Source organism: Miniopterus schreibersii (assembly GCF_964146895.1).
Source record: "Miniopterus schreibersii genome assembly, chromosome: 11".
NCBI lineage: Eukaryota > Metazoa > Chordata > Mammalia > Chiroptera > Miniopteridae > Miniopterus > Miniopterus schreibersii.
In genome coordinates, this window is record NC_138111.1 from 66,593,863 (window position 1) to 66,621,352 (window position 27,490).

Genomic DNA, 27,490 nt, shown 5'->3' on the forward strand with positions numbered 1-27,490 from the left:
CGAAGTCTGTAACTTAGGACATCTTCCAAAATAGTCAGTTTTCCATTTTCCATTTCTCTGATCGTCTTAGTCACACTATTTTGCAATTTAAAAACATTTATCTTACATACCTCTTACGCTGTCTCGCTTACTTCCGTGCTGACAGTACTGTTAAACACACTAGTACACCAACAATCTGTCCTAACCTTCTTTGGCTACATGTCCCATTCTGCTTTGTTTTTTGTTTGTTTTTTTTTTTTCATAAAAGTGTCTTATTCAGAAAGTGCTTCCTGTGAGAACTGCTTCCAATGAATACATTAAACTTGCAAAAATCTAGCTTCCCACAATACGTAGTTTCCTACCCTGTACTAGAAGTCCCATATTTACAAAATATTTTAAACTTTACAACAATCCATTACCATATAAAAAAGTGCAATTCTCTCTGCCCCGCAGTCTGGGGCAATGACATTCTTCATCCATTACTACAGAATAGCAGCCTATGGTAGCGAATAAGGTGCTTAGCTTATGCCCGAGGATCTACTTTAGAAGCGCCGGCGTCCCGGGCGCAGCGCCGCGCGGCTACTGGCGCAGCGGCGCGCCCGTCAGGTTGGCGAGCTCGATGAGCGCCAGCGCCCCGTGCAGGCGCTCGCGCTGCTCCTGCAGCCGCCGCCGCGCGCCGCTCTTCTCGTCGTCGTCCTCGTCCGACTGCAGGTACTCCAGCGGGTCCTGCTGCTCCTGGTCGGCCTTCTGCGCCAGCTTCCCTTTCACGGCGGGGGCGCGCTGCTCCCGGCTTTCCCAGTACCTGCGGGAAACGCAGCCGCATTACTGGATGTCTACGTGGCTGGTTCAAAAAGAGGCTCTTTACCACGGTGGTCACTATGTTACAGTTCCAGAAGTTATAAAGTGATGTCACATATATTACACATCTTTCTCATTACGGAGGAAACGTTCAAGTTCCGGGACTTTCTGATTTTCAAAAACAAACCTGGCAGTTCTGGATCATATACTCAACTCTCTAATCACGTGTTTTTGCCATTAAACTACAGCTGCCTTAAAGACCATGTGTAAAATGCACTAAGGTATGCAGGAAGTAGAACAAATAACTGCTAGAAATCTATTTATCCTATCCACAGAGGGATAGTGACTTCTGACAGAGTTAACTATGAGAAACTTGAAACTCATACAATATGACTTACAGATTAGTACCTGGAACACAGAGTTTCAAAAATTTAAGAGCACCACCATTATTCTATTACATGGCCAACTGGTAATTCACAGGAGAAAAATGAAAATTTGGTAACTAAAGAAATACATATTTAAATCACAGTATCATTACATCCAAAAATGTCCATACAAAGACTTGCAGGTTAATATTCATAGTAGCTTTATTTGTAGCCTGCAATAGCCAAAAATAACCCAATGCCCATCAGTAGGTGAATGAATAAATGAGTTGAGGTATATCCATGCAATGGATTACTACTCAGTGATAAAAAGGAATGGACTATTGGTACATAGATGAATCTCAAAATAATTACATTGAGTGAAAGAAGCCAGACAAACAGGGAGTGCATACTGTACAGCTTCACTTGTATAAAATTCTAGAAAATGGAAACTAGTTTATAGTGACAGGAAAGAGATCAGCATTGTTTGGGTAGAGGTGGGCAAGAAGGGGTGGGAGGAATGGGTCAGGAAGAGGCCTGAGGAGACTGCTGGAAGCGATGGATATGTCCACGATCTTGATGATGATGATTTCACAGATGTATACCTATGTCCAAATGTACCAAATTATACACTTTAAATGTGTACAATTTATTTTATGTCAATTATACCTCAGTAAACCTGTTTTTAAAATTAGATACAAAAAAAGTACAACTACTAGATTTCAGGAAACCTGACTACTCAAACTGGAAAAGTTTTGGCAATACTCAGACATATTTAAAAAAATGCAAATAGTTCAGTATGACTTGAAGGACAACCAGAAAAGGAAAGTGGCAAAGAAGTTTAACTAGGTCAGCAGAGACCAGGTAATGAAGGGCTTTGAATGCCATAATAAAGGGTTCAGACTTCACACTGAGGAGCACATCAGCATTTTAGAAAGATCCCTCTGGCAGCAGCATGGAGAATGGACTGAGGGATGAAGCAGCCTCCATGAGGCGGTCACTGAGACGGGAGAGAGGAGGCGGGTATGGATGACCAAGAGGGAATGGGGTGGCGGAGGCCAGCAGGAGGAGGAGGGACGGGATCCAGTTAGCAAGACACATAACCCCTGCCCTGGTGGCGCTCACAGGCCAGCAGGAAAGGCAGGCACGGAATGAATGAGTGAGTTTATGACGAAGGTTTTGAAAGGGAAAACAGAGTGCATTATAAAAGCATCTATTAAGCGAGTCTAACCTTATTTGTTTTGGGGCTGGTGAGCAGGTCAGGGAGGAACTTCCTGAAGGGATGTTAACCTGAGTAAGACATGAAGAATGAGCCTCGTGGCTGAAGGAAGAGGGAAGCCAGCAGTCTGCAGAGGCAGCGGGGAGTGCAAAGGCCAAGAACCACAGGGGGAGCAGTGCTGAGAAGCCAGGGGGCCAGAGGGCTGGGGGCAGCTTTCCTGCCAGAGGGAGGCAGACCTCCTTAAATCACACTATCCTTAGAGACAGCTTTTTATACTGCTCCTTCCACCTTGTTGCCATTAAAAAAAATTAAACTGGGTGCCTCTTGGAACATCTCTCTACATATAGCTCTATCCATATATGTATGTATCTATAGATATGCGGAAATATGGATATATATGTACGTGTGTGTGTGTGTATATCTCTATACCAATCAGCACAAACCTAATTCTTATGTAAGACAATGAAAAGGGGTTGCACTGACAACAAATGAAATATATATAAAACATTCTTGTAAAAATGAGGAAAACTCTTGCTTTTAAAATAAATTGTGGTATGGGCCGGCACTCAAGACTAATTAATATCATATAGTTTTCTATCACACAGAGTTCCTAATAACACTCCTAACAATTCTGTAGTTTAAAAAAATAAAGCACCATTTCATAAAATGTGTATAAAAGCAACTTATTTAAATGGGAGAACTGCAGAAGTGCCCAGCATCAGCCCATGCGCTGGGTGGCATTCTGCAGCGGACTCCAGGGAGAGCCTTACTTTGCCAACCACTCAGCAGCAGCCTGGTTGTCCACAGCCTGGTGCTTACTGAGAGCGTCGGTGGGCTCCTCCCGCTTCAGCCTGGCGTAAGGGTGCTTCGGACAGTGGCGGTTTGCGTGGGTGAATCTGCTCAGGCAGCCTTCAAAACAGAGGGAAACACTCATCAGAATCGGGCCATCCGGCAGACATGGAAAATGTTCAGTGTCACTGGTAACCAGGAAAAGTAAATCAAGACGGGGAGCTTTAGCATTCTATAACTTGAGAAACTAAAAACCCTAAGCACAGTATTTTACCAGCCTAGTGAGGAGGACGGGATGATGGTTCCTTCCCCTCTTGGTCATTGTTATAAATGCTGCAACTCCACTGGGAAGTGATTCATTAGCCTGAGTCATAAAATGGTCGAACCCTCTGACCCTGGAATTCTATTCTCGGACTCTGTCATAAGGCAACATCCCGAAAGATGAGCAAAGCTTTAACAAAGTTTAAGTAGGAAAACGTGACCCTTTGCTCTGTTGATAACAAATTTTAAAACAAATTAAATACTCAATATCCAGCACAAAGGCAATCAATATGTACAGCTGCCTCTTGATGCGTGGGGGTTAGGGGCAGAAATCCAGATATAACTAGTATATGCTTAAGCACATTCACTAGATGAAAAAGCCTGAAGACATTCGTTACTGACCATAATCAAGAAAACCATAGAGCTACAGAACAAAACTGCACTGAATTTCAATTATAACTGCATAAAAATGTGCACAAGAAAAACATCTTAAGAAAATGTGATAAGAGATGAAGAAAATCACTTCAGAAAAGTGGTAAGAAATTACCAACAGTGGCATCTTAAGATGGTAAAATTTCCCCCTTCACTGAAAATGCAGACGATAATATGCTTCCATCAGTTTAATAGTTAAAATGTTTAAAACCAAAGTAAAAGCCTACTCTAAAGGCTGTGTTTACTTTCATATAATGTTTTTAATTGCCACTTAAGATTTTCACCTAAGAAGAATACTTTATTTTAAAAATCAATCTTTCCCCAGAAATTGAACATGGTGTTTTCTAAAATCTTGATCAAAAAAACCTCTCCTCCTAAAAAATTCAAGCAAGAGATATTTTAACTATTAACTCACATCTAGCTGTTACATAAACTTAAGTCCTAACATCATACCATTTTCTGAACAAACAAAAGGTTTCTCTCCCGTGTGGAGACGCTGGTGTGTTTTGAGCTGTCCGCTTTGAACAAAGGCTTTTCCACAGTCTGGATAGTCACACTGGTAGGGTCTCTCACCTAAGTAGACAGATGTTATACGTTATTTCTGAGACAACAGGGTGAGAAGAAGGGGCAGGGGGAGAGAATCCATCTTATATAGATTACCACTCCAAACAACAACAGAACAAGGCTCTACAGAGCTGGAGGTGAAAATGCAGGCAGTACCTCCATGCTATCAAGCAGCTGTCCCCTTGGAGCACGGTCTTTTCTTTAGGTCTTGAGCTTTTAGGTACCCAGGTTCAAGTCCTTGAAGTTATCTTCTTCAGCTTATCCCATATTTTTCTCCCCATAATCCAAATCACCTCTTGCTGATTCTTTAAAATGTCTCCTGCTCTTACTTCCCACTGCAACTTCCCCTGGTCGACTGGCAGCCCCTCCACCTTGAACTAACCCTGGCTGCCCCCTAGGCACTCCACCTGCACAGCACTTCCAAAGAGGCTGGCACAGAGCTCTTGCTTTTGTCATAGCAACTACCCCCAACTCACCCCAAACCCTATTACACTCCTTGGACAAATAAAAATTATCTGCTGACTTCTAAATGGCCCCCTAAGATGTGCGATGTAGCTGCTGGGTTAACGGGCAGAGTTCTTTACTTCACCCCTGAGATCCAGTCCAGCCAGAAGGCAGCTCCTCATCTTGTTCTGCTCCTTGCAAATCCTACCTTCTCTACCCATGCAAATCTCCTCAGTCCTGCAGCCTCTCAGCCAAACTCCTCCCGCCTCCCACAACGGAGCCTGTATCCTCTCGCTAACTTAGGATCCTGTGTTGTTCCTGCACCATGGTACTCTCCTTATACAAAGATGCACAATTCCTTGTGCTCCAACTCACTTCCTGTACTCAACACAGTGCTAGGCTGGAGAAAGTGCTCAAGAATGTTGCTCAATTAAATTTATTATTTCTTGAAAAAATATTCTTTGATCAACAATTATATACTGGTTCTTCCTCTACAACTCAAAGACCGGTAACTAGTCCTCTCTAAATTCTTCATTATTTAGAAATGTACTAAATGGTTGTGATAGTTGGACCAGTTAATAAAACACAGGAGATGGGGGAGTTATTTAAAATAGTAAGAGAAAAGCTTTTTACAAAATATATACTATTAGAGTTGAACTATACCATGGAGATTTGGGGCTCAGTTTCCTGACATAGAGTGTAGTAGGCAAATGCCTGGAAGCATCAGGTGACACAGTGGGTTAGTAGTCAGGACTGGGACTCAGGGATCTTTTCCTTATGCCACATGGTCTTGAATCTTACCTACACTGGCAACGTGTACTCAGCCTGTGAACCAGTTACTTGGGGATATTTCAAACTAATTAGATTTTTTAAAAATACAAAAATTCCTCCCTTGCTGGGTGGCTCAGTTTATTGGAGTGTTGTCCGACACAGCAAAAGGTTGCGGGTTCAATTCCCAGTCAGGGCACACACCTAGGCTGCGGGATTAGGTCCCCAATGGGGCGCATACGGAGGCAATGGACCCATATTTCTCTCTCCTCTCTTTCTCTCTCCTCTCTCCCTTTCCTCTCTCTAAAAAATCAGTTAAGAAACCATATCCTCAGTTGAAGATTAAAAAAAATACAAGAATTCTCAAAACCAGATATTTACTAAATAATTGTTTTACTAAATGGTACATAAAGTCAAAACTTCTTGGCCACCATAGTTTATGATTCAAAATTTAAATTTTACCCTTTTTCAGGAATTTAGCTTAGGCTTTAGCTATATTCTAACATAATGTTAAAATATATCTTTTCAAAAACTAAGAAAGAAACAGATGATGATCATAAAAATAGTGAAAAAAACAGGGGTCTAAGAGTTAAAAACCCAACTCTAGACCAGGAGTGCCCAACAGAAATAAAGTGTAAATACTTCTAGTAGCCATATTAAAAAAAAAGGAAAGAAAAACAGGTGAAATTAATTTTGAAAATATATTTTATTTAACCCAATATATCTAACATATTATCATTTCAGTATGTAATCCGTTTCAGAAATTATTAAGGACATCATTTACTCTTTTTTTCATACTAAGTGTACTTTATACACAGTGCCCATCTCAGTTTAGATTAGGCACATTTCAAGTGCTAAAGAGCCGCATGTGCTACTAGGATGGCCAGCAGAGCTCCTGACTTCAGGATATGAGAGGCTGCAGCAGTGGTATGTGGTTTGGGAACCTCAGTTTCCTCATCTGTAAATTATTAGAACCATGAGGCCCCTTCTTCTGAGATCAACTTTCTCTGTGGAAAGAACAAGGACTCTCTCTGTATTATTTGTTCTTTCTATACGGTACTTTAAATGCAAGCATAATTTTTCTACACAAATAAAGATGTATGATAGTCTTGAAATAGCTGCCTACAATACATTAATTCTGAAAAGTTATGCTTCACCTTAGATTTAATGGCGAGGTCAAACACTTTCATGGCACACTGAGGGCTCAGGAAATTCTATTAAAAACTTGACAATTACTATTTTAGTATATGGCTTACAAGTCAGTTAAGGGCATATCAAGTTTAAACAATTATACAGACAAGTTAGGGGCAAATCAAGTAAAAATCAGATAGGTATAAGGATAAAACTAAACGTAGTAATAATGTTCCTATGACTACTAGATTAATTACCCTATACCTTTAGAAGTCACATGGTTCAGAAAGCCATCCCTCTCTACCAAAAAAGAAACTACTTAGAGTGAAAAGCTTCCTCTCTCTTTTGGCCTCCAGCTAATAGTTCCTGCTATAGATGTGATAATTAACTATAGGAATTCTGCTTGAGGATTTTTTGGGGTGTTTTTTTAATTTTTATTTATTGATTTGAGAGAGAGAGAGAGAGAGAAACATTGATTTGTTGTTCCACTTACTTATGCACTCATTGGTTGATTCTTGTATGCGCCCTGACCAGCAACTGAACCCATAACCTTGGCGTATTGGGGACAATGCTCTAAACAACTAAGTTAGAATTTTTGCAAGAGCAGCCCCTTGCCACAGAAGGTGCTTCCCCCTACCCCCAAGAGGTAGGAAATATGTACAGTTCACAGGAGTCTCCATAATTGGACTCAGATCAGCAGGGGAAGGGGGGTGTGAATGAACCAACAGAGAACGAAGGAATCGAGGAATTTCTCTCTTCCTCAGATCCCATTCAATGCCCACCTGTCCACAGCCTGCACCCACCCCTTGCCTTGCCCCTCCCCCCTCCCCTTAACAATAAAAGATGCCTGAATTTCAGGCTCTTCTTAAAACGGATTTGAGAATTAGTTCTCCCATTTCTCAAGCTAGGCCTTCTCGATCAATAAAACTTTCCTTGCTCCAAAACTCTGATCTATTGAATATTGGCATTTCTTTTGAAGTATCAGGAACACAAACCTTGGACCAGTAACACGCACAGTGCCTGTTTTAAAAAACTACAATAAGGAAATATAAGGCAACTAAAAAATAAATTTATAAGCCCAAACATCAAATCAGCTTTCAGTTAGGTATTATTTTTGACATTCTCTAAGATTTGCTCAATTTACCTGTATGAGTCCTTTTGTGAGCCTGGAGTGATTTCTCCCGTGGAAACACCCTATTACAGATGTCACAACGAATTCTGCTGGACGAATGCTCTCCTTCATTTATTAAATCCCGGACAGTATCTGCTCTGGGTCTACCACGCCGGATTCCATCCTGTTAACAATTTGTATAAACATTAATATATTTCTTGGATTTTACTCATAGCAAAATATCATAATAATTTTTTTTAAATCTTTCTTGAGTGACATCACCAAAAATGGTAGCATAGATAGTTCCAAGGACCTCCACAGATCACTGAAAAATCGAGCTGTCACAATCAGCTTTGTCACAGCTCCAGAAGACAGAGATTTACAGCAACTCAGTGAACTGAGTCAAGAAAAAGACAACTTGAAATAGTAGGAAAGCTTTGCAGCATTTTTTACTTGCCTTTGCCCTCTCCTTACTACACAGTGGTCCTGAAGACAGCAGCTTTCTTTCTCAGTGTGGGAACCTAGTCCTGGTTCCAGAGAGAGCAGAGCAGACCTTATGAAAGAACTGTGTTGGTTTTGACCTGACTGAGGGCTACGCGAAGGACGGAGGCAAAGTGCTTGTCATGGTTTTGCCTAACTTAGCACTCTCTGGGTGGAAAAGTGGGCTACACAAAACCCTTGAGGCAACTGACAACAACGTGATGCTACATGGGGCAAATGAATTCAACTGAGGCAAACAAATATACCAAAAGCCTGGAGGAAACACTGGGAAGAGAGTTACTTTGGGAAGTCAGGGCATTGGAAAGTGCCCATGAATCCTAAGGGCAGGAATTTAGAAAGCCACACACTTGCCCAGGGTGGGAAGCATGCTCAGAAAAGACTTGGAAAGACACTCAGCTTTCACCTTTGGCAGATCTTAGGCTCAGCACAAGCAGGAAATGAAGACTAAGGCAGAACTGTGAACAGCGTGGCTAAGCACTGTGAAAGAGCCGCAGCACAGAGCCATTCTGCAATCATTATAAGGTTTCTTCCCTCTCTTTTTCTGGCTCCCGGCATTCCAGGAGATCTCTCTCAAAATATGAGCTAACCACATGCTAAAGAAACAGACTCTAAAGAACAAACAAAACAAAACAGACTTTACAGAAATAGTCTAGAAAACCTGCCAACAACTAGAATCCACAGCAAACAACAAAAACAAATTCTGAGAGAGAAGAATCTGATTTCCAGAGTTACCTCATTATAATATTCAAAACATCTAGTTTTTAACAAAATATTACAAAGCATTCAAAGAAACAAAAGCATGGACTATACAGAGGAAAAACATGATCCAACTATATGCTGTCTATAAGAGACTCATTTTAGATCCAAAACACAAATAGGTTAAAAGTGAAAGCGTGGGAGAAGAAATAACTATTATAAATACATACATACCTAACAAGAGCCCCCAAACTGTATGAAGAAAAGTAGCAGAACTGAAGGTAGAAAGAGACGGTTCAGAAATAGCTGGAGACTTCCACTGTTAATTAATGGATAGGACAACTAGCTAGGTCAACAAAGCTCTGGAAGACTTGAACAACACTATAAACCGACTGGACCTAACAGACATATACAGAACATTCCACGCAAAAACAGCAAAAATAGAACATTTCCCAGGACACACCATAATGTCAGGACACAAAGCAAGTATCAATAAATTTTTAAAAATTGAAAGCATCCAAAGTATCTTCTCCAACACATATGGAATGAAACTATAAACCTGTAACAGAAGGAAAAAAATGGAAAATTCACAAATATGTGGAAATTGGATAACACACTCAATCAGCCAATTGGTCAAAGAAGAAATCACAAGGGAAATAAGAAAATACTTTGACATGGATGAAAACAAAAATACAACACATCAAAACATGTGAGATACAGTTCTTAGATTTGAAGGCTTAATATAAGACAGCAATTGGTGCCCGACGTGATCCACAGATTCAGTGCAATCCCTATCAAAATTCCAAAGGTCTTTTTTGCAGATATAGAAAAAGCCATCCTCAGCTTATATGGAAGTGTAAGAGGCTCCAACAGTCAAAACAATATTTTAAAATAACAAAACAGGAGGACACACACCCTTATTACAAAACTTACTAGGAAGCAACAGCAACCAAGACAGGTGGTGTTGGCAAAAGGAAAGATATACAGACCAATAAAATAGAACTGAAAGTCAAGAAATAAACTCATATCTACAACCAATTAATTTTCAACAAGGGTGCCAAAAACACTCAATGGGGAAAGAACAGTCTTCTCAACAAATGGTTCTAAAATAACTAGATTTCTACATGTAAAAGAATGAAGTTGGACCCCTACCTCATACAATATATAAAAAACTAACTCAAAATGTATCATACCTCAAAATGGCAGAGCTAAACACTAAAAAAGCTCTTTAAAAAAACAAACAGGAATAAGTCTTCATGACCTTGTATTTGGCAATGGATTCTCAGATATGGCACCAAAAGCATAGGGATAAAAGAACAGATGATGGGAGGTAATATTTGTGATATTACCGAATATATCTCATAAGGGTACAGCATCCAGTACATATAAAGAACTTTTACAACAACAAAATGACAACCCAATTAAAATATGAGTAAAGGACATAAATACACATTTCTCCATAGTAGTTACACAAATGGCCAGCAAGCCCATGAAAAGATGCTCAGCATCATTAGCCATTAGGGAAACGCAAATCAAAACTACAATGAGGTCAGTTATACCTCAATAAACCTCAAAGAAAAAGAATTCAATATAAAAAACCACAGCGACATACTTCACACCAACTACGTTATATTTTGTTTAAAAAAGAAAAAATTAGAAGAAAATTAAAGTGTTTTTGGTAAGGATATGAAGAAATTAGAACCTTGCTGGTGGGAATGTAAAGGGTTCAATGTGCGGAAAACTTTAACAGTGTGGTGCAATGTACACACATATACAGTGGAATACATGCGCATACACAACGGTATGTTATTTCTTCATTGTTGTCCATGTCCATGAGTAGTTGTTTTTCTTTTTTTGCTCAATCCTTCTACCCATCCCCCATGCAGCTCCCCAACCTCCCTGTGTTTTCTAGGAATTTTATGATTTTGAGTCTGACATTTAAGTCTAATCCATTTTGAGTGTATTCTTGTGTATGGTGGAAGAAGGTTGTCTAGTTTCATTTTTTTGCACGTATCTGTCCAGTTATCCCAACACCATTTATTGAATAGACTGTCTTTACCCCATTGCATGTTCTTACCTCGTTTGTCAAATATTAATTGACCATAAAGGCACGGGCTTATTTCTGGGCTCTCTAGTCTGTTCCATTGATCTATTTTTATGCCAGTATCACGCTGTTTTGATTACGATGGCCTTGTAGTACAGTTTGATATCAGCATGATTCCTCCAACTTTGTTTTTCTTTCTCAAGATTGCTGTGGCTATTTGGGGTTTTTTGTTGTTGTTGTTCCATATAAAGTTTTGGAATATTTGTTCTAGCTGTGAAATGTGCCATTGGTATCTTGATAGGGATTGTGTTGAACCTGTAGATTGCTCTGGGTAGTATGGAAATTTTAATAATGTTAATCCTTCCTATCCATGAACACGGTATATGCTTCCACTTATTTATATCTTCTTCCATTTCTTTCTTCAGTGTCCTATAACTTTCCAAGTACAGCTTTTACATCCTTGGTTAAATGTATTCCTAAGAATTTTATTCTTGTTGAAGCAATTGTACATGGGATTCTTTTCTTATTTTCCCTTTCTCATAGTTCATTATTGGTGTGTAAAAATGCAACTGATTTCCTGATATTTATTTTGTATCCTGCTACTTTACTGAATTCACTTATCAGTTCTAGTGGTGTTTTGGTAGAATTTTTAGGGTTCTCTACATACAGTATCATGTCATCTACAAATAATGACAGTTTTACTTCTTCCTTTCCAGTTTAGAAGCTTCTTTTTTCTTCTTGTCTCACTGCTGTCTTAGAATTCCAGTACTATGTTAAACAAGAGTGGTGAAAGCTGACATCCCTCTCTTGTTCCTGATCTTAAGGAAAATGGTTGTAATTTTGCCCATTGAGTATGATGTTGGCTGTGGATCTGTCATATATGGCCTTTACTATGTTAAGGTATGATCCTTCTATTCCCACGTTGCTGAGAGTTTTTATTATAAATGGGTGCTGAATTTTACCAAATGCTTTTTCTGCATCTACTGACATGATCATGTGGTTTTTATCCCTCATTTTGTTTATGTGATGTATCACGTTTATTGATTTGCAGATATTGTACCAACCTTGTATCCCCAGAATAAATCCCACTTGATCATGGTGTATGGTCTTTTTAATATATTGCTGGATCCCATTTGCTAATATTCTGTTGAGGATTTTAGCATCTATGTTCATCAGGGATGCTGGCCTGTAATTTTCTTTCTTTGCAGTGTCATCTGGTTTTGGAATTAAGATAATGCTGGCCTTGTAAAATGAGCTTGGGAGTCTTCCCACGTCTTGAATTTTTTGGAATAGTTTGAGGATGATAGGTGTTAGTTCTTTGAATGCTTGGTAAAATTCACCTGTGAAGCCATCCAGTCCAGGACTTCTGTTTGTTCAGAGTTTTTTAATTCCCGCTTTGATTTCACTAGTTATAATCTGTCTGTTCAGATTCTATGATTCTTCCTGATTCATTTTAGAAGATTGTGTTTCAAGGAACTTATCCATTTCTTCCAGATTGTCCAATTTGTTGGCATATAGTTGTTTGTAGTAACTTCTTACAATATTTTGTATTTCTTTGGTGTCAGTTGTTACTTCTCCTCTTTCATTACAACAGAAAGTTATTAAGCCATAGAAATGATACATGCTACACAAGGTGGATGACCCTCAAAAACAGTATGCTAAGTGAAAGAAGCCAGACACAAAAGGCCACATATCGTATCACTCCATGTAATGAAGTATCCAGAATAGGTAAGTCCATAGTGACAGAAACAGACTGGTGTTTTCCAGAAACTAACTGTAGAGGGGAATAGGAGTGACTACTTAATGGATACAGGGATTTTTTTTAGAGTAATGAAAATGTTTTGGAACTTAATATAGGTGGAGGTTGCAGAACATTGTGAATTACTGTCACTGAATTACACTTTAAAATGATTAATTTTGTTATATGAATTTCAGCTCAATTTTTAAAACCTAAGAAAATCTGAATATACTATGGATTTTAGTAATAATGTATCAATTCAGTTTATTTAAATAAATATACCATACTAATATAAGATGTAAGCAATAGGGGAAACTGAGTATATGGTTTATGGGAACTCTCTGTGCTATCTTAACACTTCCACACATTTAAAACTTACTTAAAATAAACATATACTTGAGAAGCTCAATCTCAACATGGATGAGTTACCTTACGGAACAAATCATGTTTAAAAATTTCTATAGATTGTAAAACCTATTTCTACAACAGCCGAGAGGTGGAAACAATCTAAATGTGCAGACAGATGAATGGATAAAGAAAATATGATATATATAATACAATGGAATTCAGCCTTAAAAAAAGAGAGCAACCCTGCCCTGGTCAGTTTTGCTCAGTGGTTAGTGTCGGCCCGTGGACTGAAGGGTCCTGGGTTCAGTTCTGGCCAAGGTCATGGACCTCGGTTGCAGGCTCTATCTCGGGTCCACTTATATGAAGTAGCTAACGTAGTCAAACTCTTAGAAATTATAAAAGTAGAATGGTGGTCGCCAGGGGATATGGGCAGGAAGAAAAGAGGAGTTCAGTGGGTATAGAGTTGCAGTTTTGCAAGATGAAAAATTCTACAGATCTATTGCACAACAGTGTGTATAGTTAACACTGAAAAGTGGTTAAGATGGTAAGTTTTATGTTGTGTTTTTTGCCACCATTGAAAAAAAAAAGGAACGTGCAAAGGCACTGTGGCAGATTATATAGCAAAAATATTCACTGCCCCTCTCTTGCTGTGGGCCCCAATAAGGCAAACCTGGCCACATAACTTGCTCTGGCCAATAAAATGTGAATGGAAATTACTTGTGTGACTTCTGAGCACAAGCTTCAAAAAGCCACCACATGGTTCTCAAGTTCCCACTTATAATGAAGCTCAGAATTGGCAAGGTCCTAACTGGAACTTGACTGACTTATGTTTAAGTCCAAATTAGCAAATTTTTCCACTTTTTTAGAAAATTTTTCATCTTCACCTTTACTCCTTGGCTGTGATCCTCACTAGCTACATGCAGCACCAGTCTCCCTTGATTAAAATTGTTCATCCAGCATCAGCAAAGAGGGATCTGAGTAAAATTAGAGAATCCATTGCCATCAATTATTGAGAGACAATAATTTTATAGATTGTTGATGGTTATGGTCATATCATGAATTGTTTTAAATATTGTTTTTAAAATGCTAAACAAATAGAGACAGCATATATGATCCATAAAAATAGGTGATTCTGCTAAGAAATGGAACATGAAATCAGGTTAATTAAAAACCTTAGTGATCAACTCCTCAGCATGAAAGAATCCTTTCCCCAATATATATATATATATATATATATATATATATATATATATATATATATATTTGATTGATTTGAGAGAGGAAGGGGGAAAGAAAGGGAGAGGGAAAGAGAGAGGAAAAAAAACACATCGATTTATTGTTCCACTTACTTATGCCTTCATTGGTTGATTCTTATATGTGTGCTGACTAGGGACTGAACCCACAACTTTGGTGTATCGGAAGACGCTCTAACCAACTGAGTTATCCAGCCAGGACTCCTAATATTATTTAAATGCCAAAAACATATTGTTGACTATTACAATTGTTTTATTTTTTTTATTTTAGGATCTAAAAAAGAAATTTGTTTATTGACAGCAAGAGGATACAAGCAATATAAAAATCAAAAACTTATCTAGCTTAATTGGCTTTTCTTTCTCTTGTCAAATGAGGGTGGGATTTTATTTGTACATTTTCTAAGGGTCCCAATCTGCTCATCAAAGCTTTATACAGGGGGAAGCTGTCGGGCAGAGATTCCTTAAGCAGCCAATTGGGAGAACTCTTATCAGGGCGGGAGAACTGCTCAGTGCCGCCTGCTTCTTTCCCTTCTGCCCGTGTGTATTACAGAATAGTCCCTGCAAGCGATGGGGAGCCCAGCATCCGTGAAAAGAGGCTCTGGAAGCCCGCCCTGCCCTCTCAGCACTGGTCCAGGTCCTTCATTATTTTGCCTCCACCTTTTTAATTTTCCAAAAATCCAGAGAACTCCTTTCTCGTGAGTACTGTCTCATCCTTCTTTGTTAAGTAGCCTTTATCGCCAGCAAATTTTTGAAACGTGAACATCATGGTTTCCACGGAGTGTTCCATTTGAACCGGCACTTTGGTGAGGTCTTGGCCGGAGGCGCAGCGGGATCACTGGGCCGGCTGGAACGCGCAGCGGCTATCACAATTTCAAATAACTGATTAGTTCATTAATATCAAAAATTTAAGATTACCCATTTCTATTTTCAATGTTTCTTGTAAAAAAAAATAAACAAGCATGTTTAGTAGGGAGGGAGATACACCCATTTGGCTGCTTTCCAGTAAATGTAAGATCTTGTTTCAGCTACAACCACACATTTATATTTTCCAGATGAGAAATAGCTAAAAAGTACAACATCCTAGCCATATACAAGACTTCACTAAGTGCATTCTTTGAACTAAGAAAATTAAGCAAGGCAAGTAACTAATCATCTAATGCCTAACTCAATGACTAAAAAGCATCTTTTAACCATACATATAAAAATAAGCAGTGCTACTTTAAAAGGACCATTTTCACTTTGGCCTTAGCAGTAAGAAAATGTTTCTAGATACATTTTGACAATAATAGAGACTCATCAGCAACCAAGTATAGCTGTAGCCTAAGAGAGAAATCTTGTTGAGACTACTTGATCTGCAAGAAAAGGTTAACAAATTCTAAGACACCTCACCCCATTCCTATCATGTAGCAAGTGCTGCAACATAAGCTACTAGAAAGAAGCAAAAAAATTAAATTGTCAAAAATGTTTGCATACTTCAGTAAGTTTAATTTTTTAAATAGAATCTCAATACCTCCAGAGGTAGATTAGTGGTTTTTGAAAGTGTTTTCTAAACTATTTCATGATAAATGTTTTGAGTTCCCAATGTCAATAACTAACTTTAAAATTATTTAATAAAATTTGGGTTATTTCTCAACTCATTAGCATAATGTACACTTAGGCTTTAGAAAAGGTTATATTAAAACTTGGTATACATGTGATTACTAAACAAGTAAGTCTGACACATTTTTATACAAAGTAAAATTCAAATAAATTACTCAAACACAACCTAGAAGGAAAAGGGAAATAGGTCTCAGAGGGAGGCGTATGTACACTGACAAGTGAGAAAATGTAATTTATCATATTTCCTTTTTTGAAATCAGATTTAGATCCAAACTTCCTACGGCTCCCATATCTGCATCCTAACTGTATCCCCCACACCTTGACCTATCTACAAAACTTTCCAAGTCTTAATTTGAATTTATCTATTACATTGTCTGCACCTTCATACAGCATCTCCATTGATATATAGATAGGTATCAATAGTATGTGATAAGTCTACTTGCATTAGCTTAATATTAAAAATATAATAAACCCCTAAAGTCAATTAATACATGATATACACAGGAACAATATCATGTAGGGATTAAGAGCAACGGCTCTGGGCCTAGTTGGGCGTGGCTCAGCAGTTGAGCATCAACCTAGCATCCAGGAGATCCAGGTTCGATTCCCAGTCAGGGCACATGCCCAGGTTGTGGGCTCGATCCCCAGTTGGGGGCGTGCAGGAGGCAGTCGATCAATGACCACTCTCTCACCATTGACATTTCTGTCTCTCCCTTCCTCTCTCTGAAATCAATAAAGATATTTTAAAAAATAAATAAAGAGCAATTGCTCTGGAAGGTTCCAGTCAGTTATCCCTCTTACCAAATGATGTTAACTAAACTTAATCTTGGGGACTCTTTAATTCCCCCTTCATCGGGTAAACAATGTAAATTAGGAAAGGAATTCAAAACACTTAACACAGAGCCTAGCAGTTTGCTGTGCCAAGCAATAAATGGTGACTACTGTGTTAACATGTTACGTTTAATATGATAGTAATTACTCTGTACTAATCAGCTATCTGTAAGGTTGTGTGCAGTCTAGGTGGTTGAGGAGTTCGGGTGATGATAGAAAGCGGAAGCAGGATAGGTAGCTGTCAGGTCCTGAAGGGTGTGAATGGCATCTGAGGCTAAGCACAGAAAAGCCAAACCACACAGGTTCCCACAGTGGAGAAGTAACCTCATGAATGCAGCTGAGTAGAGGGTACAAGGGCACAAGGTGGGGAGGGGCTTGGCATACCTTATGGCAGAGGGAAATCAGACCTGCTCCCTTCCCCCTCTCCCAAAATGCTACAGAAGATAATGCCAATATGCAATTATACCCACAAAAAGTGCTACGGAATCTTGTGATGAGGGGCCAAAATAAGTGGCTAGATGATGGATGTTCTCCCCACAGGCAGGGGAGGCAGTGTTGGACAGGAACAAGCAGCAGAGCAAGCAGGGCTGATACCAGGTATGCAGGACTCAGACACCTCCCTTGGGAGCAGCAGCAACAAAAAGACAGCAAATGAGCACAAATGTTGTTCTCAAACCCACAGCTGTTGTTGCCTCTAACCTGCATAATGAGAACAGGGTAGAAGGGAGCATGTTACTGGCACCAGCTTTATTGCAGACGTGTCTCCCATCTTCCCAAAGAGTGAGCGGATAAAGTCAGCATGATTCACCCACAATGCACATGGAGATAAAGAACTACAAGCACTTTCCAGAAGCAAAACAAAGGGGACTGGGACTCCCTGTTTTTAGAGGGTACTGATCACAAATCATACTAGGTAACTTCCTTAAAGAAAGGCATATTCCAGACTCCTCCCCCGCAACTCTGCAAAATGGGGAAGCTTAAATGAGTGAATTTTTGGAGTTGTATTTGAATTGCTTCATTGATGAAAGGACAAGTTAGAATCAATTCATCTAATAATGTATCAAACAGTTACAATATGAAATGCTGTGAGGAAATATGAATATAAAACAGCCTTTTCACTTTTACATGTTTTGCATAACTTCTGGTATATTTTACCTCGGAAAAGAAGTGTACAAAGTGGAAATAAAATCAAAGGCTATTCACTGGGTGAGCAACTTTTATAAAAGGTTTGTATGAAAATAAGTCTCTTTTAGGCCAAAAAGGAACATACATGCAGATTTCATTTATCTGTAACATTAATCTTCTTGGGTAATCCTAAATTAGATTCAGTCATAATTAATGAAATAATAAATCCAAAATCTTCCACATGTATTTGTGCATGTATGCCTTTATGTTGCTCAACTATATAACCTAATATGTGTTTTAAAAAAAGGTCTAAACACAAAAAAATGTCTAGGATACCTATCCATCTTACTAAGGGCTACCTAGAGACAGCCAACAATGATTGGTTCCTTCGCAAACTCCCTCAGCACAATTAAGAACATTGCTACTGCTTGTTCAAATTTTTACTGAAGTGCAGCTTCGAGAGTTGAAATGTGTCAAAGCAAATAGTTTTATAACTTTATAGCTCTTTAATAACAATGACATTAGTAACATAAAGTGTATCAATTTCCTCCGTGTTCAAACAACACAATTTCAACATCTTTGCTACTGAATGCAAAATGATCAAACTTGTCTCAATTTACAAATACAGTATTTGCCAATACAGATGCACTTTACCACGAGGTGATTTACTTGTTTTATCTTCGGCAAACTGCTTATCTTATATAATCCGGTTAACAAACAGAACCGGAATAGTAATCTTATATTAGCACCACTCATTCATGTCATAACTATGTCCTGTGCACCTTTAGTCAACCTTTACCCTGTGTAAGGTATTAAAGTCGAATAGCGTACGAAAGGGAAATGGTCGGGCCCTCCTGGACTTTACAGTCTGCGGAGCTGAGCGTGTGCACGCGGAGAGGCGCGCGGAACACATGCCTCAGGACTGGGAGCCACAGCAACCCCCCAGTCCCAGCTCTCCCCCTACCCAGCTGTGCAGCCTTAGGGAGGTCCCTTCACCAGTCTCCATCTAAGCCTCAACTGCCTAATCCGCAAAATGTAGGTTTGAACCAGGCGGTCACATCCGTCCACGCTCTCAAGTCTCGGGGCACGATCAACTCGAGGTTAGCGACAAGGGCGTCCCACGCCACTGTGCTCTTCAGCACCTAGCAAAGTGGTTCCCTGCGTGCGTGAAAGGCAGCGAGGGCTGCCGAAGGCTCCCCGACGTCCCTTCTCACTCTTCGACTACCTCTGCAGGGCATCTTTAGCGGGGCGAGGGCCGGGAGTCTACGGTGGTGAAGCACAAACCGCGCAGCCCCTTCCTTCCCGCGCCCAGGGGAAGAGCTCGGGAGGCGGCCGCTTCCCTCCGTCCCGGGCCGGAGCGGACTCGGCGGCCGGCCTTCTCCAGGACCCCACCGCGGCCGCCAGCGGCCCGCCTCGGGTCCGACGGCCTCCCGGAGCCCGGGTCCGCGGCGCTGCCCCGCCCCCGCCCCCGCGGGCCCCGTTTTGGCGCGCGGCAGTGACGTCGCGTCCTGTCACCCGCCCCCGCCCACGCCGCGGACCCAGCAGCGACTCCGCGTTTTAAACTCGGCCCCGCCCCGCCCGCCGAGTCCGCGGGCGCTGCCGGCTCCGGCCGCGCCGTTAACCGCCCGGCTGCCCCGCGCCCCGCCCCGCTCACCTTGAGGTGGCCGCTGTCCGGGCTGCTCGCTTCCTCCTCGTCCTCGCCCCCGGAGGCGGCGGGAGGGGGCGCGCCCCGGCCGCGAAGCCCCGGGTGCTGAGCAGCGGCGGGCAACGTGGCCGAGGCGGCGCCCCCCGCGGCCCCCGGGCTGAGCGTCACGTTGTGCGCGTTCTCGCCCCAGCGCCACGGGTACACCATAAAGTCGCTGAAGCCGGGACTGGTGGGGATGAGCGGCGGGGGCGGCTCCGGCTCCCCGCCGCACGTGGCCTTGATCGGGGTCGTTCGGATGACCGACACCAGCACCCGCTTCGGGGAGTCCTGGCAGAAGATGACGGGCGGCGGCTGCGGCGGGGCGTCCGCCATCGCCACTTCCACGCCCCGGATCATCGCCCTTCACGGATTTGCAGCTCCGACGGCCGCTGGCCGCGCTCCCTGAGCCCGGGTCTGCCCTTCGCGCCGCTCGGCCGCGCTGCGCCGAGTCGCTGGCTCTCAGTCCCGCGGGCTCATGGCCGGCGGACGGTTCCCGGAATCCTCCTGTGCGTGGGCCAGCGGAGGAGCGGAGCAGCCCGGCGGGCGGCGGACGGCGGGCGGCGGGCCGGACCCCAGCCCCGCGTCAAGCCGCCCTCTTTGTGCGCAGGCTGCAGAGGCGGGAAGCAGCGGGCGGCCTGACCGGCGGTGACAGGAAAGCAGGACTCTCGCCGCCGAACCCCCGAAAATAACAACCTGCTGCTGCGGTCCCCACTCGGACTTTTCCCGCGTTACATTTCGCGCCTGGGCGGAACCAATCACAGCGAGGCGCCTGCCCACTGGCCGCAGCGAAAAGTGACAGGTGCCGCGGACCAATGGCCGGGCCTGCGCTCCTTCCTCGCGGGGCGGGGCGGGGCCGGCGCAGCGCGCGGGTTCTTCCCGAGCAGCCATTGGCCGCCGCTCCCGTATTTTTTTTCTGCCTGGACGGCCAACTGCGTTCGAAACTCCGGGGGAGCGCGCGACGTCGCCCCTCGCCCGGACCCCGCGCCGGGAGCCCCGCCTCCGCGGCCCCCCCAGGAGGGGCGGAGGGGCGCGGGGGTGACGGGGGGAGACCACAGGGGCGGGCGGCAAGAGAGTTGCTGATTGGGCGGGCGTCGGGCGAGGGGCGGCTCCGGGGCGGTCGTTGGCGGGCGAGGGGGCGCCCCGCCCGCCTGCGGCTGTTGGGCTGCGGTTCCCGCGCGTCGGGAGTTTAAAGGTCTGTGGCCCCGGCGCAGGGCCGCCCTCCGGGTGCCCCACTCCCAGCACCGGCTCTGCGGGGCCGCAGCCTTCCCACGCGAGTTTTCAGAATGCGCCCAGAGGGGCTCAGTTTCTTAACCGGCTTCCGTCTGCTCGGCTGTTGACCTCGCTGCGAATTGACCCGCCCTCGCCCCCGACTCCCCCGGCTTAGGTGGGCATCAGTCCGGACCTTCGTCACCCAGGCCCTTGGTTGTCCATCTTTGTGAAATGCACTAGTTAAGTGTTTCCCGAGGTCCCCGTGTGCAGCGCGCGGCGCGAGGGGGCACGAGCTCGGTCTGCTCTTACACGCGGGGCGGTGCCCAAAGTCGGCCCGGGGACCCCGCCCCCGCCGGCGGTTTCCCGCAGTCCCGCGGCCTCTGCAGCCGTGCGTCTGGACCCGCGTGGAGCTGCGGGGTCCCTGTATTCCAGGCTCTGTCTGCCCGCGCCGGCCTCAGGACCCCACCGCGAGCCACAGACGCGGGACAGTCTCGCGAGTCGGAGCCGGACGGGTCAGCGCCCGGGGCCCGCGCGGGCTCTGAAGCTCCGCACAGCAGATGGGGCGAAACGGAACGTCCCGCCTCATGCTCGCTGCGACGGGAAAGAGGTGCCTGCGTCCGTTTCGGTGGTGGCTGTATTGCCGGAACCTAGCCTGACTCGTGGTAGGCCTTCAAAAAATGTTTGTTGAATGACTGAATAAAAGGAATGTATGAATGAATATCCAGTAGTGGAGGGTTAGAATTGGTCATTAGAACACCACAGCTGGCTCGCTCTCCCTCTCCCTCCCTCTCCCTCTCCCTCCCTCTCCCCCACCTCTCTCTCTCACACGCTAATATACAACTATGTCTAATTTAGTTACAATTAGTAAAAAACATGTAACTAATATGAACAACTTCTAAGATACATTTTAAGTGATAAAAAGGAAAACTTGATTTAGATTTCATTCATGTTTTTTAAGAAAGTAGTGAAAGAATATACATTTTTGCTTTTAGATATGCAGAATATCTCTAGCAAGATACACAAGAAAATGATACATCTGCCAAGGAGGAGAATTATGTGGCTGGGGAATGGAAGTGAGAAGATTTCAAAAGATACAGCATATAACTCTTTGTATCTTTTGAACTTTGAACCAAGTGAAAGTATCTTTTCAATAAATAAAATAGTATATAGCTAACATTTCCTGGAGGCCTGCAATAATATTAATATCGCCCTAGCTGGTTTGGCTCAGTGGTTAGAGCCCCAGCCAGCAGACTGAAGGGTCCTGGTTAGATTCCAGCCAAGGGCAAGTTCCTTGGTTGCAGGCCTGATCCCCGCAGGTCTGGGCACCTGCGGGAGGCAACCAATCTATGAGTCTCTCTCACATCAATGCTTCCCCCTCCACCCCCCACTTGCTCCCTTTCTACTCTGAAAAGCAATGGAAAAAATATCCTTGGGTAAGGATTAAAATAATATCTGTGAATATACATATACAATGAAATGGACAGATGCTTCATTTACATTCTGATATCAACAATTCTGTGAGACAGATATTATTCCCATTTTACAGATGAGAAAATTTGAGCTTGTCCAAAGTCACATAACTTGATAAATAAATCCTTTGGAAGGATGCCTCTGAAAACTGCTGATGGATAATACCTCACATCTGATGAACAAAAAGAAGAAAGAGGCTAAAACTGGGGGCCCCACATTTCTGATATTCCAAAACTTTCAGGTTTTAGGGCTTAAGTCTAATTTGATACTTTAATAAATAGTTGGTGTGGAGAGCTGAAAGTTCACCTCTCATTTCACATGATTTAGTAAACATGTTGTTTTTACCATTTAATACCAAATGATTGCACCATTTACTTCTGAATGAGCTGGAAGGAAAATGTAATCCATCTATTTTATACTTAAAGTAAAAAAAAGTGAGCCCTCAAATTATGGGTTGAGCAAGATCTAACAGATTAAGCACCAACTGATAGTTAACTGTTTAACATTCACAGCATGCCCCAGAGTGCAAGATGAATCATTCAAAACCAAGACACTGACTTTGTGTTTCTAAAAATTACTCATCAACAGCAAACTGGCAACTGCACTTGCTCTCTGCCACCAGAGAATAAAAGATATGCCAGGAACCTGTGAAGTGGGCAGCGGGTGATTCCAGGAGTAAAGCTGAGGTCATGCCAGATCTACTTGTTTGGCCACATTGTAATGCAACTAGAAAGCTGTCTGAAGTGTGTGGGTCATCATAATCCTGGTGTCTTTGTTCTGCCCCAGACGTGGTCAACAGCCCATAGTGTATGTATACTAATGCTGAAGAGTATTAGAACCCATCTCAGAACACTTACTGTATTATTGCAATAGTTTTTCCTATGGTTCGAATGTAGGCCTCTCCTGAGAAAGCTATATACTTCAAACCCTCCTTTTGAAATGTACTTTGAAGTTTCAAGATCAAATCTGAAAAACAAAGCAAAATTTTTTTCACTTTGGAAATCCAGTATCAATAAGAGCATTTGCAGCTGCTCAGTTGCTACAAAATCGTTTATCCTAGTTAGCGTAGGAGACTGAGCATAACATCCTTTGCAAAAATTGGTCTCTACCGCTAAAAGTGCAGATAAAACAACTTTCAAAATACATATAGGTGAAAATGTCTGATCATTTGTTTTGAGATTAACAGGAAGGTATTTTACCATAAAAATTCTCCAAAATAATTTTCTCAGTGCTCTGTTTGGCAAGAGACTTAAACATAAATTCCAAAAAATCCTCTCACAAAGACAGAAATCTAGGGGAAAATGGTTTACCATGTTATTTCAATGGGATTTTTAAGCCCTGATAACAGGAAACTACTTGCACAGACCAGGTACATTTTTCATACAAAAGAACCTTCCCCAAAAAATTTTCCAAGGACCTTGCCCATTGGACTTTCATCAACTCGGGAGAAAAAGGAAACAATATTTAGCATCCATTTGCCATGTCTATTGTCACAAATGCCCAAATCTCTCTTAATGAGCAATGATGGCATTGCTACCTTTCTTAGAAATAGCTCTTTTGGTTTCAAATAGAACTAACTTGGTTTGCAAGCCTGTCAGACCAGGTTAGAAAACAAAGACAGAATTACTGAAAGGAAACAGAGGTGTCCAATAAATCCAAAGTCAGGATGAGAACCTGAAACAGGCCATCAGAACTCTCTGGGGACACATGGTTTCTGACCTCAGTTCCTCTCTATATATAATGTGCTTCATCTCACCAGTCCTCAAGTGTTGCATCTGATCCTTACCCAATTCTAATCAAGTCTGCACTGAAAGACCTACGTAAGCCAAACTTCAAATTCTCAAGAAGTTGTTTTCCTTTCAATTATAGTTGACACACATCATTATATTAGTTTCAGGTGTACACCCCAGGGACCAGGCATTATATAACTTGATAAGTGATCACCCCAATAAATCTCACAGCTATCCAGCACCATACCTAGTTATCAGAATATTATTGACTCTATTCCCTGTGCCGAATTTTACATCCCTATGGCTATTCTGTAGCAACCAATTTGAATCTCTTAATCCCTTCACCTTTTTTGCCCCTCCCCTCAACCCCCTCCCATCTGGCAAATTACAAAAAGTTCTTTGTATCTATGAGACTGTTTCTCTTCCCCTTTTTCATTTTGTTTGCAGATTCAATTGTTGATAGGTATTTATTGCCATTTTATTGTTCAGTTTCGATCCTCTTCAAGAAGACCCTTCAACATTTCATATAATAGTGGTTTGGTGGTGCCCAGCCGGGTGTGGCTCGGCCGTTGAGCATCGACCTAGGATCCAGGAAATTGTGGTTTGATTCCCGGTCAGGGCACATGCCCGGGTTGCGGGTTCAATCCCCAGTCCAGAGGCGTACAGGAGGCAGCCGATTAATGATAACTCTCTCATCATTGATGTTTCCATCTCTCTCTCCCTCTCCCTTCCTCTCTCTGAAATCAATAAAGATATATTTTTTAGAAAATAGTGTTTTGGTGGTGATGAGCTCCTTCAGCTTTTTCTTGTCTGGGAAGCTCTTTATCTGACCTTCAATTTTAAATGATAGCTTTGCTAGGTAGAGTAATCTTGGTTGCAGGTCCTTGCTTTTCATCACTTTGAATATTTCTTGCCACTCCCTTCTGGCCTGCAAAGTCTCTTTTGAGAAATCAGCTCACAGTCTATGGGAGCTCTGGTGTAGGTAAGTAATTGCTTTTCTCTTGCTGCTTTTAAGATTCTCTGTTTGTCTTTAACCTTTCACATTTTAATTACTATGTGTTTTGCTGCAGGCCTCTTTGGGTTCCTCTTGTTTGGGATTCTTTGTGCTTCCTGGACTTGTATGTCTATTTCCTTCACCAGGATAGGGAAGTTTTCTGTCATTATTTTTTCAAAAAGGTTCTCAATTTCTTGCTCTGTCTCTTCTCCTTCCAGCACCCCCATATGCGAATGTTGCTATGCTTAAAGTTGTCCCAGATGCTCCTTACACTCTCCTCATTGTTTTGGATTCCTTTTTCTTTTTGCTGTTATGATAGGGTGTTTTTTGCTTATCTTCCAAGTTGATGGTTTGATTCTCGGCTTCACCTATTCTGCTGTAAAATATTCTTTATTTCAGTTAGTGTATCCTTCGTTTCTGATTGGTTCTTTTTTTTCTTTTTTCTTTTTAAGGTACAGTTCAGTGAATTTATTATGCATACTTTAAAGTTGATCTTTTAATTGACTGGTTCTTTTCTATGCTGTTGAGGTCCTCACTAAGTTCCTTGGGCACCCTTATAACTAGTGTGTTGAACTCTGCATTTGGTAGGTTGCTTGTCTCCATTTTGTTTTGTTCTTTTTCTGGAGTTCTGTTCTGTTCTTTCATTTGGGAAATGTTTATTTGTCTTCTCATTTTGGCGGCTTCCCTGTGTTTGTTTCTATGTACTCGATCAAGCTGCTACATCTCCTAGGCTTGGTAGCATGATCTAACGTAGTAGGTGTTCTACAGGGTCCAGTGGCACAGCCTCCCTGATCACCCCAGCTGGGCACTCGAGGTGCACCCCCCACGTGGGCTGTACACCCTCCTGTTGTAATTGAGTCTTGGTTACTGTTGGCATGTCAATGGGAGGGATTTACTCAGGCCTATCAAATGGAAAGACTGGCTGCAACAACTGACCACTGACCTCCAACCACCTTGGAGGATTAGCAGGGCCCGTGGAATAGAGCAAGACTTACTTCAGATGCCAACATAGGAGAGGAAACAAGATGACACAGGTAACAGCTGCACCCCCCGCCTCCCACAACCACATCAAAATTGCAACTAAAATACAGAACCACCATCACTCAGAACCTCCTGAAGTCTAGCTGAACAGAAGCCCCACAACTGGGGAACTGAAAAAGCATCGAGACCAGTAAGAGAGGTAGAGACACAGGCAGATCGGGGCTGGATCGCTGAGACACGGCCGCGGGCCCACACCCGGTGCTGCAGTTTAAACCCGGGAGGGAATCTGGGCAGCAGAGTTTTCCCGTAGGAGCGAGGGGGCCCAGCCCCACATCAGGCCCCCAGCCCAGGGCTCCAGGGCCGGGAAGAGATGTTCCCACAACAGCGGGGCCTGTCTCTGAGGGTCTCGGCCCCAGACTTTCCTCTTAAAGGGCCGGCGCACAGACTCACTCACACGCGCCCCCTCTGAGCCCCGCGCCAGGCAGCCGCTTGAAAGGAACCTGGGACACTCGGGGAGGAACTAACCTGCCTGAAATCAAGGCGAGAGGTGGAGGGGCAGCTTCCTCCCAGGCAGAAGAGCTGGCAGAGGCCATTGCTCTTCAGGTGAGCCCTCCCTGCACACAGCAAGCAAGCAGGCACCATATTTGAATCACCAGCACCTGACTCACACCTCTGGCCCCACACTGGTGATTCCCAGATGCCCCTCCCTCCCCACCTGCAAGCTCATCCAGGCCATTTCCAGCGGCTTTTCTATGCAAGTGGCTTCTCCAGCCTCATGCTTAGGACTTTCCTAAAATCTCTCAAACAAGCAGCAGCTGGCCTCGGCATGCCCCATACAGGTTGATAAGTGGCCCCAGGCCTGGTGCTAGTGGCAGCCTGCATTGGTTCATAACTTGGCCTCTCCTGGACACCTCCAAGCCCAGCCAAGTAGCAGCCAATTATGGTTTCCTGTGTAGCTCATGCTGGGTGGCCCTAGGCAAGGCACTGGCAGAGGCTGACTTTGCACCTCCTGGGAGGCCCCAGAGACAGTGCACCTGGTGGTCAGACTCCACCACGCTGGATTACAACCCTACCACATCCACGAGTGACACACTCAAGGGGTGCACTTGGTGAACACCAAAGCGCCACTGAAGTAAATCCTGATCCATAGGGGTGTCTCTAGCACAGCAGCTCTTTGGCTATAGTTGCAGCTGGTCCTCAAAGCTGATTGGCCTGGGGGTCAGTTCCTCCCACTGATGCCAATAGCAACCAAGGCTCAACTACAACAAGACAGTGCACACAGCCCACACAGGGGAGCACCTAGGACTCAGGGGAGCAAAGGGGAGCTCAAGTGACTGGGGAGGCTGAGCCACTGGACCCTACAGAACACCTGCTACACAAAGCCACTCTACAAATTCCAGGAGACATAGAAGCTCTACCTAATACATAG

The 27,490-nt window shown here is 43.2% G+C and overlaps 1 protein-coding gene and 1 long non-coding RNA gene across 3 annotated transcripts; one reads left to right on the forward strand and one right to left on the reverse strand.

The window, feature by feature from the left end:
* Nucleotides 1–21,583, reverse strand: ZNF367 (zinc finger protein 367). 2 transcript variants are annotated; one of them, XM_081152024.1, is made up of 5 exons: nt 19,648–20,727; nt 7,892–8,042; nt 4,294–4,413; nt 3,129–3,267; nt 1–781 (listed from the first exon to the last, which is right to left on the reverse strand). In XM_081152024.1, exons 1-5 carry the CDS (start codon nt 20,032–20,034, stop codon nt 559–561), a joined length of 1,020 nt encoding a protein of 339 aa, XP_081008150.1. In that variant the 5' UTR covers nt 20,035–20,727; the 3' UTR covers nt 1–558. The 2 variants fall into 2 exon arrangements, with proteins under 2 accessions (XP_081008150.1, XP_081008151.1); XM_081152025.1 differs by lacking the exons at nt 1–781; nt 3,129–3,267; nt 4,294–4,413; nt 7,892–8,042 and adding an exon at nt 15,309–17,567 and having other exon boundaries at nt 19,648–21,583.
* LOC308564185 lies at nt 21,475–24,823 on the forward strand. The gene is made up of 3 exons (XR_013999904.1): nt 21,475–21,548; nt 22,945–23,163; nt 24,576–24,823. It is a non-coding gene; the product is annotated as an uncharacterized lncRNA (long non-coding RNA).
* Nucleotides 24,824–27,490: the final 2,667 nt, after the last annotated feature.

Excerpts from the sequence above, each read along its gene's own strand:
- ZNF367 (XM_081152024.1), bottom strand. The coding sequence starts at position 20,034 with ATGATCCGGGGCGTGGAAGTGGCGATGGCGGACGCCCCGCCGCAGCCG. Across the intron at positions 4,414-7,891 it reads TCACAAAAGGACTCATACAG|GTGAGAGACCCTACCAGTGT; the intron begins GTAAATTGAGCA and ends CTGTCTACTTAG. Across the intron at positions 782-3,128 it reads GCTGCTGAGTGGTTGGCAAA|GTACTGGGAAAGCCGGGAGC; the intron begins GTAAGGCTCTCC and ends CGTTTCCCGCAG.